Source organism: Oncorhynchus mykiss, chromosome 7 (genome assembly GCF_013265735.2).
Source record: "Oncorhynchus mykiss isolate Arlee chromosome 7, USDA_OmykA_1.1, whole genome shotgun sequence".
NCBI lineage: Eukaryota > Metazoa > Chordata > Actinopteri > Salmoniformes > Salmonidae > Oncorhynchus > Oncorhynchus mykiss.
The window spans coordinates 85,355,047-85,371,851 of NC_048571.1; the positions used below are offsets into that span (position 1 = coordinate 85,355,047).

At 46.0% G+C, this 16,805-nt stretch overlaps 1 protein-coding gene across 2 annotated transcripts in view; it reads left to right on the forward strand.

Moving 5' to 3' along the window:
• Positions 1-8,637, forward strand: part of LOC110528636 (homeodomain-interacting protein kinase 1) — a 62,130-nt gene extending 53,493 nt beyond the window's left edge. For both annotated transcript variants that reach the window (XM_036984258.1, XM_036984259.1), the window contains 3 exons: positions 1,002-1,198; positions 2,944-3,062; positions 3,292-8,637. In XM_036984258.1, the coding sequence (XP_036840153.1) occupies positions 1,002-1,198; positions 2,944-3,062; positions 3,292-3,750 (775 nt within the window). In that variant the 3' untranslated portion in view covers positions 3,751-8,637. The remainder of the gene's footprint in view (positions 1-1,001; positions 1,199-2,943; positions 3,063-3,291) is intronic.
• Positions 8,638-16,805: the final 8,168 nt, after the last annotated feature.

Below are 16,805 nucleotides of genomic sequence, written 5' to 3' on the forward strand. Positions count from 1 at the left end.
TAAGTTCATTACAGTTACCAGCCTCAGATGGCAGTCCAAATAAATACTTCAGACTTCAAGTAACAGATACATCTCAACATCAACTGTTCAGAGGAGACTGGGTGAATCAGGCCTTCATGGTCGAATTGCTGCAAAGAAACCACTACTAAAGGACACCAATAAGAAGAGACTTGCTTGGGCCAAGAAACATGAGCAATGGACATTAGACCAGTGAAAATCTGCCATTTGGTCTGGAGTTGAAATTTGAGATTTTTAATTCCAACCACCGCGTCTTTGTGAGACACAGAGTGAGCGGATGATCTCTGCATGTGTGATTCCCACCGTGAAGCATGGAGGAGGAGGTGTGATGGTGTGGGGGTGCTTTGCTGGTGACACTCAGTGATTTATTTAGAATTCAAGGCACACTTAACCAGCATGGCTACCACAGTATTCTGCTGCGATACGCCATCCCATCTGGTTTGCGTTTAGTGGGACTATTATTTGTTTTCCAATAGGACAATGACTTAACACACCTCCAGGCTGTTTGACTAAGAAGGAGAGTGATGGAGTGCTGCATCAGATGACCTGGCCTCCACAATCACCCAACCTCAACCCAATTGAGATGGTTTGAGATGAGTTGGACCACAGAGTGAAGGAAAAGCAGCCAACAAGTGCTCAGCATTTGTGGGAACTCCTTCAAGACTGTTGGAAAAGCATTCCAGGTGAAGTTGGTTGAGAGAATGCCAAGTGTGCAAAGCTGTCATCAAGGCAAAGAATGGCTACTTTGAAGAATCTCAAATCTAAAATATATTTTGATTTGTTTAAAACGTTTTGGGTTACTACATGATTCCATATGTATTATTTCATAGTTTCAATGTCTTCACTATTATTCTACAATGTAGAAAATAGTAAAAATAAAGAAAAACCCTTGAATTATTAGGTGTGTCCAAACTTTTGACTGGTACTGTATCCCTTAATGTATGTCTCTAATGTATGAATCTCTGTGTTTGTCTGTTTAACAGCTGTGGTCCGGCTCAGAGGACTAATGTGATCAGCTGTTTGACGGTCCACGACTCTGACTCCTCCACGGCCAGCCCCCTCACCCCCCGCCTCCTCGCCGGCTCCAGCACTCTCACACACCTCCGGGGAGGGGGGACGTCTATGGGCAGGTCACTGGCCGTGGTGGCACCATCTGTCAAGACCCAGCCGACTGAGACGGGTGAGGTGGCTCACACTCGCCTAACACACGCATGCATGCAAGCATGTCTAATACGCTCTCAAACACACACACACACAGAACATACTAGTGTTACACAGTTTACCGAAAGTTATGTACGTTTTCGATACTAGATCATGAAAAATGGTTCGGTACTAGAATGTGTTGCTTTCGGTAGATGTGTCTCAGGGATCAAGTGCAACCTGCCCGATCCACGAACTCACTGCTAGCCTGGGAGTCTGGGCTGTATCATGTTAGATCCACTAACTCACTGCTAGCCTGGGAGTCTGGGCTGTATCATGTTAGCTCCACTAACTCACTGCTAGCCTGGGAGTCTGGGCTGTATCATGTTAGATCCACTAACTCACTGCTAGCCTGTACTGGGAGTCTGGGCTGTATCATGTTAGCTCCACTAACTCACTGCTAGCCTGTACTGGGAGTCTGGGCTGTATCATGTTAGCTCCACTAACTCACTGCTAGCCTGTACTGGGAGTCTGGGCTGTATCATGTTAGCTCCACTAACTCACTGCTAGCCTGGGAGTCTGGGCTGCATCATGTTAGCTCCACTAACTCACTGCTAGCCTGGGAGTCTGGGCTGTATCATGTTAGCTCCACTAACTCACTGCTAGCCTGTACTGGGAGTCTGGGCTGTATCATGTTAGCTCCACTAACTCACTGCTAGCCTGGGAGTCTGGGCTGCATCATGTTAGCTCCACTAACTCACTGCTAGCCTGGGAGTCTGGGCTGCATCATGTTAGCTCCACTAACTCACTGCTAGCCTGGGAGTCTGGGCTGCATCATGTTAGCTCCACTAACTCACTGCTAGCCTGGGAGTCTGGGCTGTATCATGTTAGCTCCACTAACTCACTGCTAGCCTGTACTGGGAGTCTGGGCTGTATCATGTTAGATCCACTAACTCACTGCTAGCCTGTACTGGGAGTCTGGGCTGTATCATGTTAGCTCCACTAACTCACTGCTAGCCTGTACTGGGAGTCTGGGCTGTATCATGTTAGATCCACTAACTCACTGCTAGCCTGGGAGTCTGGGCTGTATCATGTTAGCTCCACTAACTCACTGCTAGCCTGGGAGTCTGGGCTGCATCATGTTAGCTCCACTAACTCACTGCTAGCCTGTACTGGGAGTCTGGGCTGCATCATGTTAGCTCCACTAACTCACTGCTAGCCTGTACTGGGAGTCTGGGCTGTATCATGTTAGCTCCACTAACTCACTGCTAGCCTGTACTGGGAGTCTGGGCTGTATCATGTTAGCTCCACTAACTCACTGCTAGCCTGGGAGTCTGGGCTGCATCATGTTAGCTCCACTAACTCACTGCTAGCCTGTACTGGGAGTCTGGGCTGTATCATGTTAGCTCCACTAACTCACTGCTAGCCTGGGAGTCTGGGCTGTATCATGTTAGCTCCCCATTCATGCTGCACATAAGTCCCAACACATTTGAATAATGTAATGATGCATGTAGAAACTGTTCATTACTGTTCACAAAACAATGTCCATACAGGCTACAACACTTTCCAATGGAAGAAGATACCGCTAGCTTCCAGCTTTGTAGGCTAACAATGTCAAAATTCTGGTATCTTGACAACACTAGGACATACCCACAGAGCTCTGTACAGTTTAGAATCATAAATACAGTATACAGAAGCACAGAATGCTTTAAAACCAGTTTGAGTGTTTCGTTGAAAGCTGCATTTCTAACCATGTCTTTCTGTCTCTTCCTGGTTGGTTTCCAGGGCAACTCCAGAGCTCCTACATCAAGCCCAAGCGGGCCAATCGACAACCCTGTAGTGGTGACAACAGCGACCGCCATAAGCTTGTCCCCAGCCAATCACATCCTCTCAACCTCAGCCAGGTGAGTCAGCCAGCCAATAGTATCCTCTCTTACTAGCAGGTGTGCCCCAGGCCACTGTGACACGTTACAGAACGTTCAGATAGAAATGTATTGTGTAGAACAGTTGATTGTCTATTTAAATTTTTAAACAGTGACGTAAAATGTTTCCTTTGTTTATACAGTTTATTTTAATTTAGTTATTTGGCAAAATACATGTTCTGATGCAGTCTGCCTACCTCTCTTTCTCCAGGTACAGCCTGTAGTCTCATCCTCATCCTCATCTCAGGACCGTTCCCACGGCAGCCTGCGTCGCCAGGCAACCTACCCCCCTAGCCCCGCTTCCCACTACACCTTTCAGGAAGCGCCCTCCCTAAGCACCGCCCCCAGCCTCTACACCTTTCCCGCCTCCGCAGCGCTAGCCTCCGCCTCTCAGGCCATGGAACAGTTCCTGGGGCGTGGCCACCCCACCCCTTCCACCTACGCCCCTCCCACCGTCTCTTACGGAGCCTCGGGGTTGGCCCGGAGTGACGCAGCGACCAGGAAGGAGTCTTCGGTGGGGTCAGGGATGATCCATGGGGTGGGGCTTCCTGCAACCTATCAGCACCAGTTTACTGCTGGGCCCCCATACATTAGTGTGAGGCCCCGGGCTGAAGCCTACAGCGCATACCAGCTCAGCCCTCGACGGTTGGGACAGTACCCTTACTTATGATGAGACGTGGGGGCGCTTTCAGCAGCATGCAACGTTTTGGACCGTTCAGATAGAAAAATCCTATGTAGAACAAACGTGTCTGTGAATTGCAGATCACATTAGAGCTGGGATGATAAACCAAAAAATTATTGACACCGACTATACCCGACCACTTATCGCAGACATTTTGTTAATATCGTTCATTACAATATAAGTAGCCTCTAATAGAGAAATGTGAAGTTTGAAATGAAATAAGTTTACTAATATGGGTGATTGTTGATAGAACAATTGATGGCTACAAACATCAAACTAGTAGTAGTTTAAAGGCCCAGTGCTGCCGTTTTTATCTCAATATCAAGTCAGTTCTGGGTAACAATTAAGTACCTTACTGTGATTGTTTTCAATTCAAATAATCTAAAATAAACAGAAAGCTAAATAGCAAAGAGCAATTTCTCAAGCAAGGATTTTGCTAGGACTGTCTGGGAGTGGTCTGACTGGGGAGGGGGAAACTGAAAACTAGCTGTTATTGGCAGAGAGTTTTTGGAACTCTTTCTTATTGGTCTATTAACTAATTAACCACCTGGTGATGTCACCAGACACGCTCAAAACTCCACCCCACCAAAAACAGGCTGACATTTCAGGCGGGCTTTTCAAACAGTTTTTACATTTAAAGGGCATTATCATATTTTTTTTTTTTTTTTTTTTTACAATTTCACAGTGTTATTCCAACCACACAGGGAAAAAACGTTTTAGGCTACACTGGGCCTTTAAAAGATATTAAAACTACATAGGAGTTTTTATTGTGCCATAGTCGTTTCTGGCTGACTCTTACTGTGTCATTCGTTTTTGGTTCTATGGATTGTAATGCTACTTCCTGTTGCTAGTGGTGACACTTTTGATTTTAGAACCCCTGGGAATATGTTGTTCTTCCTGTTGTTCTTCCTGTTGATTTGTGTATTTTACTCTACTTTCTATTTACCTTTGTCAGATCAATTCAGGTCATTTATCCCGATGTGGATTTTTTTTTTTGTCCTTATCGCCCAACTCTAGATCTCGTCGACACTATTCATGACATTTATTTTAAATCTGAAACGTTGGGACAACGTTTTGCAACTGAACGTGGCTACGGTAGAGCAGAATACCTACTGATGATGTCATGATACTGGGGCTAGAGATGGGGGGAGGGGGAGGGGGGCGATAATGTGTAGGACTATGGCTCTCACACACACTCTCTGAAGGGGCAATAAGACCCCCCCACTTCACCTTGTGGATAAATCAGGGAGGGCTATGGAAAAGGGTGGGGGGGTACCTTTGAATTTTTGCACTACTGCATTTTATTTACTGTTAAGCAGTGGTTCACCTCAAACTGGTTTTAACAGTGTTCTGTTAAGCAGTGGTTCACCTCAAACTGGTTTTAACAGCGTTCTGTTAAGCAGTGGTTCACCTCAAACTGGTTTTAACAGTGTTCTGTTAAGCAGTGGTTCACCTCAAACTGGTTTTAACAGTGTTCTGTTAAGCAGTGGTTCACCTCAAACTGGTTTTAACAGCGTTCTGTTAAGCAGTGGTTCACCTCAAACTGGTTTTAACAGCGTTCTGTTAAGCAGTGGTTCACCTCAAACTGGTTTTAACAGTGTTCTGTTAAGCAGTGGTTCACCTCAAACTGGTTTTCACAGCGTTCTGTTAAGCAGTGGTTCACCTCAAACTGGTTTTAACAGCGTTCTGTTAAGCAGTGGTTCACCTCAAACTGGTTTTAACAGTGTTCTGTTAAGCAGTGGTTCACCTCAAACTGGTTTTAACAGTGTTCTGTTAAGCAGTGGTTCACCTCAAACTGGTTTTAACAGCATTCTGTTAAGCAGTGGTTCACCTCAAACTGGTTTTACAGCGTTCTGTTAAGCAGTGGTTCACCTCAAACTGGTTTTAACAGTGTTCTGTTAAGCAGTGGTTCACCTCAAACTGGTTTTAACAGTGTTCTGTTAAGCAGTGGTTCACCTCAAACTGGTTTTAACAGCATTCTGTTAAGCAGTGGTTCACCTCAAACTGGTTTTAACAGCATTCTGTTAAGCAGTGGTTCACCTCAAACTGGTTTTAACAGCATTCTGTTAAGCAGTGGTTCACCTCAAACTGGTTTTAACAGCATTCTGTTAAGCAGTGGTTCACCTCAAACTGGTTTAAACAGTGTTCTGTTAAGCAGTGGTTCACCTCAAACTGGTTTTCACAGCGTTCTGTTAAGCAGTGGTTCACCTCAAACTGGTTTTAACAGCATTCTGTTAAGCAGTGGTTCACCTCAAACTGGTTTTAACAGCATTCTGTTAAGCAGTGGTTCACCGCAAACTGGTTTTAACAGCATTCTGTTAAGCAGTGGTTCACCTCAAACTGGTTTTAACAGCGTTCTGTTAAGCAGTGGTTCACCTCAAACTGGTTTTAACAGCATTCTGTTAAGCAGTGGTTCACCTCAAACTGGTTTTAACAGCATTCTGTTAAGCAGTGGTTCACCTCAAACTGGTTTTCACAGCGTTCTGTTAAGCAGTGGTTCACCTCAAACTGGTTTTCACAGCGTTCTGTTAAGCAGTGGTTCACCTCAAACTGGTTTTAACAGTGTTCTGTTAAGCAGTGGTTCACCTCAAACTGGTTTTAACAGCGTTCTGTTAAGCAGTGGTTCACCTCAAACTGGTTTTAACAGCATTCTGTTAAGCAGTGGTTCACCTCAAACTGGTTTTAACAGCATTCTGACCTTTTGTAGTAGTATTATTATTATGTGATATTGTACTGTTATTTTTCCCAGCAGAAAAAGTATAATTGTTTTGTTTTATCCCTGTTTTAATTGGATGTAGATTGAGGCGTTCTGGTTTTTAATATCATATATACTATAAATTGTGTTTATTTAAAAGGCTTTGTGTTTTAAAGGACACTAGTCTCCTCTAGGGGTCCAGTCAGTGAGCTGAAACACAGAGTACTGGAGATACAAAATGTGTTTCTATACCATATGAAATGTAAGGATCAGGATGCATATGAAATGCACTTCCATATGAAATGTAGGAATATGACACTAGTCTGTGTTCTACATGGCAGAAATGTACAGTATATAACAGCTATGCAGGTCTGTGAGCTATCTGTAGCGTTGCAGCCTTCTGAGTAGGCCCTAGCTGTGTCTCCTTGCAATAGGAGAGCCCATTGTCTCACGTCAGATGGCGTCACTCCTACGCGACGCTCGTCCCTCAACCGAGTTTTGTTTTTTGAGTGCAGACGGCCGTCAGCGCTATCTGACGTCAGACAATGTAGGCGAGCCTAGAAAGGCGTAGCTAGAGAAACGGCACACCTAGCTAGGGAGATGCTACTGCTAGCTAATTAGCTAGCTAGCTAGATATGCTAGCTAATCTTAAGAAAACCTACAGGAGACCTTTGTAGCCTAACTATAGCACAGCTAGCTAGAGAGATGCCAGCTTTTAGCTAACCCAAGGCCGGTCTAAAGGTGATCCAAGTATCTTTAGCATGGCAGGCTAGCTAGAGGAATGCTAGCTACTTGCTAATTTAAACAAAGCACTTAAGGTGATTCTGTTTTCGTCCTCATGCTAGCCAGCAGTAGCCACATGCTGGCTAGCATGAGGGAAAAAAACGTCTCAGCAGTGTCTTAATCTAAACAAAAGCCCTTTCCAACCATATAGCAGAGCGTATAAGGTTGGAATCTTCTAGCTTCCCTAAAGGTGATTTGTGTGTCTTTAGCATGGCTGGCTAACTAGCTAGAGATGCTAGCTATATGCTAACCTAAATAACTTCTAACGGTGATCCTTGTGTCTTTAGCACCCTTATATAGCCCAAACTAATCCAGTGACATCCATAATATGGTCTGATAATATTTGTATTATATTATTTTACATATAGCCTAACTCCTGTGTTTTTAGTTCTACATGTTCGAAATTCTAAGTTCTAAACTTCTCTATTGTGAGTTTAAATTATGTTTTGTCGTTAATGTGAGCTGTCACACAAGACGGTCTTGTTGGTGGCTCATGCCGCACCTGATGGATGGTAAGACGTTTGAATGGAAGGAGAGGGAGACAGACATGTATGGTTGTTTGACACTGATGTTATGGATCATTTCATTTAAATCATTAGCATGTTGTATGTAGTCTATTCTGTCACAGCCTGGTAACGATGTAGTGTATTCTGTCACAGCCTGGTAACGATGTAGTTAGTCTATTCTGTCACAGCCTGGTAACGATGTAGTCTATTCTGTCACCACAGCCTGGTAATGATGTAGTCTATTCTGTCACAGCCTGGTAACGATGTAGTCTATTCTGTCACAGCCTGGTAACGATGTAGTCTATTCTGTCACAGCCTGGTAACGATGTAGTCTATTCTGTCGCAGCCTGGTAACGATGTAGGGAGACAGTCACACTAGTCTTTACACAAGCACATTCAGTTGAGCACAGTTTAAAGTATTTTAAATGATTTCAAATAGTAATTGAACCCAGGTCTTCACATGACAAACTGAGCGTTTTAATGTTTGTTTTTCGGACTGTAATAACAAGGCCGAACGATGGAAAGTCACACACACAGAACTTAAACTGACCTACTGAAAACGATTTGGTTCATTTTGGTCACCTGTGGTTTAGATAGAAGTGCGTTATCACTCTCGGACGGAACTCTCCCAGTGTTCTATTGTGACTGAAGGTTCCTACTGCTGTTAATGGAATCATTTTACTGGTTCTGCAGAGAACCTCAGAATGTCTTCATCTGGGTGGAGTTGTTTATAGTTTTCAAAACACTCACTGGTCTTTTTCTTGATACTGTAGTGTCTTGTCTTGTCATTATGTTGCACAATGCATTTAAGTAACGATTAGGTTATTGGTGAGGATAATGTCAACATCAAATCAACCCAATCACTGTTTTCAAATAAATTACCCAGAAGTCCATGTGTCTTGTCTCTTGACTCTAAGCAACGCTGATCATAGTTAACAGGCTTTGGTGTCAGGCTATCAATTCATTCAATAGTTAGCTAAACTTCTCATATTGATAGTGAAATAAAAAATGTAGCTTAAACTGAATGGAAATATACCTATATTTTACATACAGTATATAGTAATTGACTAGATGATTTATGTTTGAATTCATTTTACACACAGGTCTTCATCCTGTCACAGTGTTTCCACAACAACCTGCCACAGCAGATCTCCTGTTACCAGCAAGACCTCGCCATAAACCTTATTCAATAGAAACCAAAATGGACTTAAATGGGGAGGGACTACCTCAACTTGTCCAAAAATAAACTCCAATGAAGTGGTTTTTTTTCTACCGCTGTGCACTAGTGATTATGACCCCCTTCCTGTGTTGCATTATCAGTGTCTCCGGATTTGATTCAATGAACAAGGCACTTCAAACAGTCTGTCCACTAAGGATGAGAATTTGAACCAATGACGTATATAAACCCTGGATTGCTGATGCTATGTGTTGACCATTAAGGGACTTTGAAGCCAGTAGCAGTCCTCCATTAAAATGAATGGAATTCTACACTATTTCAATTAAATGTTTCAAGGATGCATTTAAGTATTTTGGTTGTCCTAGTGGGGACAGTTATACATTTAAGGGGGAAACAATATATTTTAAAAGTATGCATTAAGGTGTCTGTAAGTTAATACACGTGGCAAAAAAAAACGAACGTAGACGATATATGCGCGTGTCTTTTTTTTTTTTTTTTTTTTTTGGTAAGATATTTTCAAACAAAAGAAAACGAGACGGAATCTAATAGACAGACGCACACACATTCCAACAAACGTCAATGACGTCACACCTGCTCAAACCCACATTGCCACCGCACCCAAATCTATTCCTGTTTGTCTCAGTCCAACGTTCCCTCCCATTCTTTATACCTTTGGGCGTTTCCAGCACGTTTAACACTATGCACACATGGCCTCAAATTGTGTTATTTTATTTCTCGACGTTGGGCCCACATTTTTTTATTTTTTTTTGCAAAATTTAAATAATAATGCATTTGATTCACCCACTCACTGTCTTAATGATTTCCAGTTTTTATGTAAACATTTTTTCAAAAATGATTTACTAGAAAACTATGGTCCAACCCATTGGGTATCTCACCTCACCCTCATTTTCCATGCCTTGAAATATGCAGATAGAAATGTAAAGATTACTTTTAAATCAAATCTAATTGTATTTGTCACATACACATGGTTAGCAGATGTTAATGCGAGTGTAGCGAAATGCTTGTGCTTCTAGTTCCGACAATGCAGTAATAACCAACGAGTAATCTAACAGAACAATTCCACAACTACGACCTTATACACACAAGTGTAAAGGGATAAAGAATATGTACATAAAGATATATGAATGAGTGATGGTACAGAACGGCATAGGCAAGATGCAGTAGATGGTATAGAGTACAGTATATACATATGAGATGAGTAATGTAGGGTATGTAAACATTACATTAAGTGGCATTGTTTAAAGTGGCTAGTGATACATCTTTACATCAATTTCCATTATTAAAGTGGCTGGAGTTGAGTCAGTATGTTGGCAGCAGCGGCTGTTTAACAGTCTGATGGCCTTGAGATAGAAGCTGTTTTTCAGTCTCTCGGTCCCCCTGGGTTGTGCCGTGGTGGAGATCTTTGTGGGCTATACTCGGCCTTGTCTCAGGAAGGTAAGTTGGTGGTTGAAGATATCCCTCTAGCGGTGTGGGGCCTGTGCTTCGGCAAAGTGGGTGGGGTTATATCTTTCCTGTTTGGCCCTGTCCGGGGGTATCATCGGATGGGGCCACAGTGTCTCCTGACCCCTCCTGTCTCAGCCTCCAGTATTTATGCTGCAGTAGTTTATGTGTCGGGGGGCTAGGGTCAGTTTGTTATATCTGGAGTACTTCTCCTGTCTTATCCGGTGTCCTGTGTGAATTTAAGTATGCTCTCTCTAATTCTCTCGGAGGAGGACCTGAGCCCTAGGACCATGCCTCAGGACTACCTGGCATGATGACTCCTTGCTGTCCCCAGTCCACCTGGCCGTGCTGCTGCTCCTGTTTCAACTGTTCGGCCTGCGGCTATGGAATCCTGACATGTTCACCAGACATGCTACCTGTCCCAGACCTGCTGTTTTCAACTCTCTAGAGACAGCAGGAGTGGTAGAGATACTTTTAATGATCGGCTATGAAAAGCCAACTGACATTTACTCCTGAGGTGCTGACCTGTTGCACCCTCGACAACCACTGTGATTATTATTATTTGACCATGCTGGTCATTTATGAACATTTGAACATCTTGGCCATGTTCTGTTGTAATCTCCACCCGGCACAGCCAGAAGAGTGCTGGCCACCCCTCATAGCCTGGTTCCTCTCTAGGTTTCTTCCTAGGGTTTGGCCTTTCTAGGGAGTTTTTCCTAGCCACCGTGCTTCTACACCTGCATTGCTTGCTGTTTGGGGTTTTAGGCTGGGTTTCTGTACAGCACTTTGAGATATCAGCTGATGTACAAAGGGCTTTATAAATACATTTGGTTTTGCTTTGATGCACCTGTACTGACCTCGCCTTCTGGATGATAGCGGGGTGAACAGGCAGTGGCTCGGGTGGTTGTTGTCCTTGATGATCTTTATGGCCTTCCTGTGACATCGGGTGGTGTAGGTGTCCTGGAGGGCAGTAACTTGTAAGTAAGCATTTCACTGTAAGGTCTAAACCTGTTGTATTTGGTGCATGGGACAAATACAATTTGATTTGATTTTACAATGTAGAAAGGCATGAATTATTGAGTGATTGTTCGTTTTACACTTAAAACATGACTGGATTACGTTTCCATTAGTGGATTAAGTTTACAATTTCGTTAGTTTACGTTCCAACACCTCCATCTTGTGCCGATATCACTTATTTTTAAGTTTTGGGACCAAGAGTTAATCTTTTTTTTCTTAGAGATTGTAAATTGGATAGGCACTCTTCAATGTTTTGTTTATCTTACCTATTATATTATATATTATATATATCTGATGCCCAAAAGATTTAAAATCAACATTTTGTGACATGAAACTTTTAAGTTGTATGTATCTGAAAATATCTACATTGGTCAGTCCAAAATTGCTTTTTTATTCTGTCATTTAAGTCGTTTTATTTTTTCCCTTACCAAGTAATTTACAGTTTCTCTGCCTTTTTTCCATGTGGACCAATTTCTAAGTTAAAGCTATCCAAAGGATTGTTCCATAGAGGGTTTTTTAGGGAGGGATTATTGGTTCTTGTAGAATCCGTTTCATTTTCTTCCATATTGTTATCTAAACTAGTAAAGTTGTTCATGGTCTTCGCTTTTGTTACGGTGCGTGAATGAGGACCCAAAAGCGAATTAACTTAAACAGAGCTTCTTTAATTACCAAACATAGGTAGGCTCAGACGGACCGGCAGATTCCGACAGGACAAGACAAGGTTACAGCAAACATGACGACAGTCTGGTTCAGGCATGAAACACAACAAACAAGAATCCGACAAGGACAGGAGCAGAAACAGAGAGAGATATAGGGACCTAATCAGAGGGAAAAAGGGAACAGGTGGGAAAAGGGGTGACGAGGTGGTTAGGAGGAGACAAGGCACAGCTGGGGGAAAGAGGGGGAGAAAAGGTAACCTAACAACGACCAGCAGAGGGAGACAGGGTGAAGGGAAAGGACAGAGACAAGACACAACATGACAGTACATGACAGTACCCCCCCACTCACCGAGCGCCTCCTGGCGCACTCGAGGAGGAAACCTGGCGGCAACGGAGGAAATCCTCGATCAGCGCACGGTCCAGCACGTCCCGAGAGGGAACCCAACTCCTCTCCTCAGGACCGTACCCCTCCCAATCAACGAGGTACTGGTGACCACGGCCCCGAGGACGCATGTCCAAAATTCTACGGACCCTGTAGATGGGTGCGCCCTCGACAAGGATGGGGGGGGGGGGGGGAAGACGAGCGGGGGCGCGAAGGACGGGCTTGATGCAGGAGACATGGAAGACCGGGTGGACGCGACGAAGGTATCGCGGAAGAAGAAGTCGAACTGCGACAGGATTAATGACCCGAGAAATACGGAACGGACCAATGAACCGCGGGGTCAACTTGCGAGAAGCCGTCTTAAGGGGAAGGTTCTGAGTGGAGAGCCAAACTCTCTGACCGCGACAATATCTAGGACTCTTAGTTCTACGCTTATTAGCAGCCCTCACAGTCTGCGTCCTATAACGGCAAAGTGCAGACCTGACCCTCTTCCAGGTGCGCTCGCAACGTTGGACAAAAGCCTGAGCGGAGGGGACGCTGGACTCGGCGAACTGAGATGAGAACAGCGGAGGCTGGTACCCGAGGCTACTCTGAAAAGGAGATAGCCCGGTCGCAGACGAAGGAAGCGAGTTGTGGGCGTATTCTGCCCAGGGGAGCTGTTCTGACCAAGACGCAGGGTTGCGAAAAGAAAGACTGCGTAAGATGCGACCAATAGTCTGATTGGCCCGTTCTGCTTGACCGTTAGACTGGGGGTGAAAGCCGGAAGAGAGACTGACGGAGGCCCCAATCAAACGGCAAAACTCCCTCCAAAATTGAGACGTGAATTGCGGACCTCTGTCCGAAACGACGTCTGACGGAAGGCCATGAATTCTGAAAACATTCTCGATGATGATTTGTGCCGTCTCTTTAGCAGAAGGAAGCTTAGCAAGGGGAATGAAATGAGCCGCCTTAGAGAACCTATCGACAACCGTAAGAATAACAGTCTTCCCCGCTGACGAAGGCAGTCCGGTGACAAAATCTAAGGCGATGTGAGACCACGGTCGAGAGGGAATAGGAAGCGGCCTGAGACGGCCGGCAGGAGGAGAGTTACCGGACTTAGTCTGCGCGCAGACCGAACAAGCAGCCACGAAACGACGCGTGTCATGCTCCCGGGTGGGCCACCAAAAACGCTGGCGAATGGAAGCAAGCGTACCCCGAACGCCAGGGTGGCCGGCTAACTTGGCAGAGTGAGCCCACTGAAGAACGGCCAGACGAGTAGGAACGAGAACGAAAAGAAGGTTCCTAGGACAAGCGCGCGGCGACGGAGTGTGAGTGAGCGCTTGCTTTACCTGCCTCTCAATTCCCCAGACAGTCAACCCGACAACACGCCCCTCAGGGAGAATCCCCTCGGGGTCAGTGGAGGCTACTGAAGAACTGAAGAGACGAGACAAAGCATCAGGCTTGGTGTTCTTAGAGCCCGGACGATAAGAAATCACGAACTCGAAACGAGCGAAAAACAGCGCCCAACGCGCCTGACGCGCATTAAGTCGTTTGGCAGAACGGATGTACTCAAGGTTCCTATGGTCAGTCCAAACGACAAAAGGAACGGTCGCCCCCTCCAACCACTGTCGCCATTCGCCTAGGGCTAACCGGATGGCGAGCAGTTCGCGGTTACCCACATCATAGTTACGTTCCGACGGCGACAGGCGATGAGAAAAATACGCGCATGGGTGGACCTTGTCGTCAGAGAGGGAGCGCTGAGAAAGAATGGCTCCCACGCCCACCTCTGACGCGTCAACCTCGACAACGAACTGTCTAGAGACGTCAGGTGTAACAAGGATAGGAGCGGATGTAAAACGATTCTTGAGGAGATCAAAAGCTCCCTGGGCGGAAACGGACCACTTAAAGCACGTCTTGACAGAAGTAAGGGCTGTGAGAGGAGCTGCCACCTGACCGAAATTACGGATGAAACGACGATAGAAGTTCGCGAAGCCGAGAAAGCGCTGCAGCTCGACGCGTGACTTAGGGACGGGCCAATCAATGACAGCTTGGACCTTAGCGGGATCCATCTTAATGCCTTCAGCGGAAATAACAGAACCGAGAAATGTGACGGAGGAGGCATGAAAAGTGCACTTCTCAGCCTTCACAAAAAGACAATTCTCTAAAAGGCGCTGGAGGACACGTCGAACGTGCTGAACATGAATCTGGAGTGACGGTGAAAAAATCAGGATATCGTCAAGGTAAACGAAAACAAAGATGTTCAGCATGTCTCTCAGGACATCATTGACTAATGCCTGAAAGACAGCTGGAGCGTTAGCGAGGCCGAAAGGAAGAACCCGGTATTCAAAGTGCCCTAACGGAGTGTTAAACGCCGTCTTCCACTCGTCCCCCTCCCTGATGCGCACGAGATGGTAAGCGTTACGAAGGTCCAACTTAGTGAAAAACCTGGCTCCCTGCAGGATCTCGAAGGCTGAAGACATAAGAGGAAGCGGATAACGATTCTTCACTGTTATGTCATTCAGCCCTCGATAATCTATGCAGGGGCGCAGAGACCCGTCCTTCTTCTTGACAAAAAAAAACCCCGCTCCGGCGGGAGAGGAGGAGGGGACTATGGTACCGGCGTCAAGAGCTACAGACAAATAATCTTCGAGAGCCTTACGTTCGGGAGCCGACAGAGAGTATAGTCTACCCCGGGGGGGGGGGTGGTTCCCGGAAGGAGATCAATACTACAATCATACGACCGGTGTGGAGGAAGAGAGGTGGCCCTGGACCGACTGAACACCGTGCGCAGATCGTGATATTCCTCCGGCACCCCTGTCAAATCACCAGGCTCCTCCTGTGAAGAAGAGACAGAGGAAACAGGAGGGATAGCAGACATTAAACATTTCACATGACAAGAGACGTTCCAGGAGAGGATAGAATTACTAGACCAATTAATGGAAGGATTATGACAAACTAGCCAGGGATGGCCCAAAACAACAGGTGTAAAAGGTGAACGAAAAATTAAAAAAGAAATGGTTTCACTATGATTACCAGAAACAGTGAGGGTTAAAGGTAGCGTCTCCCGCTGAATCCTGGGGAGAGGACTACCATCCAGGGCGAACAAGGCCGTGGGCTCCTTTAACTGTCTGAGAGGAATGTCATGTTCCCGAGCCCAGGTCTCGTCCATAAAACAGCCCTCCGCCCCAGAGTCTATTAAGGCACTGCAGGAAGCTGACGAACCGGTCCAGCGTAGATGGACCGACAAGGTAGTGCAGGATCTTGAAGGAGAGACAGGAGTAGTAGCGCTCACCAGTAGCCCTCCGCTTACTGATGAGCTCTGGCCTTTTACTGGACATGAAGTGACAAAATGACCAGCGGAACCGCAATAGAGACAGAGGCGGTTGGTGATTCTCCGTTCCCTCTCCTTAGTCGAGATGCGGATACCTCCCAGCTGCATGGGCTCAGCACCCGAGCCGGCAGAGGAAGATGGTAGTGATGCGGAGAGGGGGGCAACGGAGAACGCGAGCTCCTTTCCACGAGCTCGGTGACGAAGATCAACCCGTCGCTCAATGCGAATAGCGAGTTCAATCAAGGAATCCACGCTGGAAGGAACCTCCCGGGAGAGAATCTCATCCTTTACCTCTGCGCGGAGACCCTCCAGAAAACGAGCGAGCAAAGCCGGCTCGTTCCAGCCACTGGAGGCGGCAAGAGTGCGAAACTCAATAGAGTAGTCTGTTATGGATCGATTACCTTGACATAGGGAAGACAGGGCCCTGGAAGCCTCCTCCCCAAAAACAGATCGATCAAAAACCCGTATCATCTCCTCCTTAAAGTCCTGATACTGGTTAGTACACTCAGCCCTTGCCTCCCAGATTGCCGTGCCCCACTCACGAGCCCGTCCAATAAGGAGAGATATGACGTAGGCGACACGAGCAGTGCTCCTGGAGAAAGTGTAGGGCTGGAGAGAAAACACAATATCACACTGGGTGAGGAACGAGCGGCATTCAGTGGGCTCCCCAGAGTAACACGGCGGGTTATTGATTCTGGGCTCCGGAGATTCGAAAGCCCTGGAAGTGGCCGGTGGATCGAGGCGGAGATGGTGAACCTGTTCTGTGAGGTTGGAGACTTGGGTGGCCAGGGTCTCAACGGCATGTCGAGCAGCAGACAATTCCTGCTCGTGTCTGCCTAGCATCGCTCCCTGGATCCCGACGGCTGAGTGGAGAGGATCCGAAGTCGCTGGGTCCATTCTTGGTCGGATTCTTCTGTTACGGTGCGTGAATGAGGACCCAAAAGCGAATTAACTTAAACAGAGCTTCTTTAATTACCAAACATAGGTAGGCTCAGACGGACCGGCAGATTCCGACAGGACAAGACAAGGTTACAGCAAACATGACGACAGTCT